General features: G+C 42.5%; 1 protein-coding gene across 1 annotated transcript in view; it reads left to right on the top strand.

Annotated features, from left to right (window-relative positions):
• LOC143041203 (DNA damage-inducible transcript 4-like protein) overlaps positions 1 to 3862 on the top strand; it is a 4285-nt gene extending 423 nt beyond the window's left edge. Inside the window, exons 1-5 of the mRNA XM_076213044.1 lie at positions 1 to 42; positions 1593 to 1762; positions 1928 to 2055; positions 2409 to 2567; positions 2727 to 3862. The exon at positions 1 to 42 is cut by the window's left edge and continues 423 nt beyond it. Of these exons, the coding sequence (XP_076069159.1) occupies positions 1 to 42; positions 1593 to 1762; positions 1928 to 2055; positions 2409 to 2567; positions 2727 to 2811 (584 nt within the window). The 3' untranslated portion in view covers positions 2812 to 3862. The remainder of the gene's footprint in view (positions 43 to 1592; positions 1763 to 1927; positions 2056 to 2408; positions 2568 to 2726) is intronic.
• Positions 3863 to 4302: the final 440 nt, after the last annotated feature.

Raw genomic sequence — 4302 nt, 5'->3', positions numbered from 1 at the left:
GGCCTAACACCTACCGCACACAGATGCCCTCTGTGACAACAGGTGAGACAACAGTTACCTCATAGTCAACAGGTGTTTATGCGTGGTACTTCTTCTATGAACGCATTTACAGGTGTTTTTATAGGTTGTGTGAGCAGGTTGTAGTACGCAGGTGTAGGCTGTGAGCAAGTTTTAGGTTGCATGCAAGTTTCGTCAGGTTGTAAACAGGTTGTGAGGCTCACTGGATTGTAGGTTGTGAACAGGTGTTGTATTTTGTTGGCAAATTTCACTTCAAGTGTATCCAGTAGGTTGCAGGTTGCGTGGGGGATTTCTAAGTGTATATACAGACACTACAGGTGTCATACACAGGTGTCTGTACATGCACAGGTGTTTGAAAGGTACCAATATACAGTTAAACACGTACGAAACGAATGTGTGAATGTTTATATGCTTTGAGAGACAAGTGCCCCTTACTGCCCAGAGGCACGCAGCGTGGCTGGAGACTAATTTCAACTCGGATAGAAGCGCTAGTGTAGTGATGGAGACGATGTATTGAATCAAGGAACTGAAACCTGACATCGGGAACTCCGAAATTCGCAACCCAAATCCCTTTCCAGTATTAGAAAGTACTGGGACCGCAATTACTTAGATAAGGAACTTGTTCTGAATTTTAGCCAGATTCTAGAAAATGAGTACCGGTTGTACGTCAGATATTTATTATTATTATCGCCTAGAGTTAGCCAGTCCTTTTGTCGTTGATAACATCATAAATCCATTAGACGAAACCCGTCAAGGCAGTAGGAATGCATAGGGGCAAGATGAATTCGAATAGCTGTGAATTTGGCACACTAAAGAGTAAGAGAGAAAGAGAGTGGAATGGGGTGGATATTGGGCTATCTCCAAATAGGCTCAAGAGGGCTGGGTAGGTCCTGCAAGGCTGTACACATATATAGGCTATTTTAGAGAAAAGTATAAAAGTTTGGTGTGAAAATGTTTATAGTTTGTATGGAGGGAGAGAGAATGTGGTCATGTGCAAGAAGACACGAATGGAAAGGGGGGGGTTGTTAAAGAAGAGGAAGACAGATGAAAGAGGTAGAAAGCGTGATAAACGTGATTGATCAAGTAGCTTGATTGATCAGTTGATTTCCAGCGTTAATACTTGAGGAGGCATGACAGGTGGGAGGGAGGCATTGAGCGTTTCATTGTGTTCAAAAACTCCCCCTCTTACTTGTGTTTTGAGCTTAAAAATAAGATAAAACTATAACATATATGTATTGTTGCTAGATAAAGTGTTAGGCTTGAGCTCCATCCTCTTAAAAGGGTTATCACATTGGGCTAATTTTCCTCCGACACTCTACCTCCAACCTTCATTTGAATAACTGGAATAAAGTTCATTCACAGATGTCTAAGAATCATTCGTAGATGTTTAAGACCATTTCAACAATATATCTATATAGATTTACGCTATCTTCGTTCACTATTCAGCTCTGCTCTGATATTTGGATATTTGAAAATTCAAATATCGTAACCGAAGTCGTTTCTACTCAAACGAACTTTTAACTGTCCGCGCGCCGGTTGTGTCATTGTTTACAATCTCGTGTTTATATCCTCAGAGTTCTTCCACTTCAATGGCGCCGAAGACGAGGCGGCTGCTGACCTGCTGGCCACCCACATCCTTGGGCTGATCCTCAAGGCAAGAAAGAACGCCCTTGCCAAGATGCTGAAATCCCAGGACCCCAGCATGAACAACAACAACGAGGAGAACGGGAAGAAGAAGAACAAGGTGAGGATGGGCATAAGGATGAAATAGCTTTTTTTTTTATATATAATTCTTTTGCACAGTCATGACCGTTTAGTTTATTTTCGAAGTGAAATGATAATTTTTCCAAGTCTTTGACAGGTCACACATGGATATCTTGGGTAATGTTTCTTTTGTTGTTCTTTGCAGGTGAAGTCTGGTTTGGTGAACCTGCTGAGCAAGCCGGGCCATGTGGACGTCCGCCTTCCGGCTGACATGATGCAGCGTCTCGTGAGAGACATCGTCCGTATGAGCGAGGGCGAAGAACATGGAATCAGGTGAGGGAGCATTGAGTCGTTGGGTCCCCTTCCAGTGGGTGATCAATGAGGGTTGGTTGCTTCTGGACGAGAAAGCAATGAGGGATACCTAGTTATCACTCTCACTCGTCCTACTCCTGGAACGAGTTGACAAGAGAGGAATAGGGTGATAGGTCGTTCTCTTTAAAGAGATAGTAGCTACAGTAGTTATCATGACTAGGCACAGTATTCAGTAGTAGGAATGTATAGGACACAGCACTAGGACTATCAGTGCTAGTGGTATTGCTTTTAAGGATGTTTGTAACTATGCACAATATACTTAAGATAGTGACGACGGAATTAAGACTCACGATTCGGCTCTCCTTCTTCCACAGGGGTTGTACCATCATCATCCAGCTGATTGACGGCGGCGCCTCTGCCAACATCGGCAGGATCGTCTGTGACCCTAAGATCAAGAGCTCCTCCTTGCTTCAGCTGCGCCTGGCTCGAGGTCCACCTCCACCCCACGCCGTCTCACACTTCTCGCTGTTCAAGTGAGTAGTGCTTTCGTCCTTGGCCTAGGGTCCATCTTTTGCTGGGTAAACGGGAGGTGAAAGTTACAGAGAAGGGTGAATTATCATTGTAGGGACTTTGCGTTATGTGTCCTACCCCTGTGGAACCCCCTTGTTTATGGAACGCTATCTTCCCCTCAGGTTCCTCAATACCAACGTAACCGAGACGGTGTATATCAGCCCTGGTTACACCTTAGAGAAACGCCGTCTTCCCACATCCACATGAACTCCAGGCAGCCATCCAGCCAGTCACTCAGATGTCCTGGCCGGTGGCTCTTGAAGGACGTCGGCACCTGCCATCAGGACCCGTTAATGGGCAACTAACCAGCATCTTGCCGTGTCTCCCTCCTGCCCTCAAACAGAGGCAGAGGAAGACGAAATGACGTCACAGTTGTCTGTGATGGTGCAATAATGCAGAGCGGATATGAAGACCAGCAGGAGGGAGGGCAGTGTCTGACCACTACTTGGGCAGGTTCCCGTGGTGCTATGGGAGGAAGAGGGACGAGGAAGAAGAGGAAGAGGAGAGTAAAGGCTTCAGAAAGAGTAACGATAATGCTGGAGACTGAGGAGAGGAAAGGCTTTAAGTCAGTATGCTGATGCAAGATGCATGTCAGGGGTTGGTCCGGATCCAGAGATGGGCCAGCCAGAGTTTTCCAAATATATCACTCCACTACCAATAATATCTTTCACTGCTTCGCTGGTTGTCTGTCAACTTGTCCACGATTGGCACACGAAAGACAAGACTCGAGTAGCTTAAGCAATCAAGATTATGTTCCTTTAGATTCATTATCACTCCGGTTCATATGGAAAAACAAAAAACAAAAACAAAACCAGAAGATTAAATTCTGCTTTGCATAGTTAGTTATTATTGTAAACAAGCCAGAAGCCCTATGTAAGTACAATAGAGCTTATTTTCTTCCTGTCTTCATTTCTGTAGATTCCAGTATTAAGTCTGTAGCAATGTATACCAGAATGTGTGTTTGACCAAGGCGTATTTGCAACAAATCTTTATACGTATAAATCCTATTATGATAGTGTCTGTATGAATCATATTATGATAGTGTTTGTATGAATCCTATTATGAGAACATTTGCTTAAACAAATAGTATTAAGCGATCGTGATCGTTTGTATGAATCTTATTATGACAGTGTTTGTATAAATCATATAAGAGCGTTTGTTTCCACAACTAGGATTAAGCATAAGATGTCATACATGTTAATATATGTGATTTCTATTTTTATACTGATACCAAGAAGATAAAACTGATTATAACGCATTGTTTGAGCTTCTTACTTTCCTATGTAGTGTATAAGAATTTGGAAAAATCTCTGACGTATTGTTTACAATTACGCTGGTAAAGATTGTTGGCAGGATACCTTTTTGTCCATAAACGACTGGAACCGGAATGATAAACGAGTAAATCACCAAGCTGGACAAAATCACCTGTTCAGATAAAGACCTTCATCAGAGGTTAATTGTTCGAAATGTTTACGGAGGTTTTAACCTGTCATGAAAAGGGGAGCTGGAGAAATGCATATTTTCCTTGACCATGTGGAAAATGTAAAAAAAAAAAAAAAAAAAAAAAAAAAAAAAAAAAAAAAAAAAAAAAAAAAAAAAAAAAAAAAAAAATGGATGGGGCTCTAGTTCTTGTTCTGCCCCATTTAGTCACCTTTCACAACATAAAGGTGAACATGACGTTGTTCTTGTCCCTGCGCC

The sequence above is a fragment of the Oratosquilla oratoria genome, chromosome 30 (genome assembly GCF_046742065.1).
Source record: "Oratosquilla oratoria isolate Oo_2021 chromosome 30, ASM4674206v1, whole genome shotgun sequence".
Lineage (NCBI taxonomy): Eukaryota > Metazoa > Arthropoda > Malacostraca > Stomatopoda > Squillidae > Oratosquilla > Oratosquilla oratoria.
This window is presented reverse-complemented; position numbering and strand designations above follow the sequence as displayed.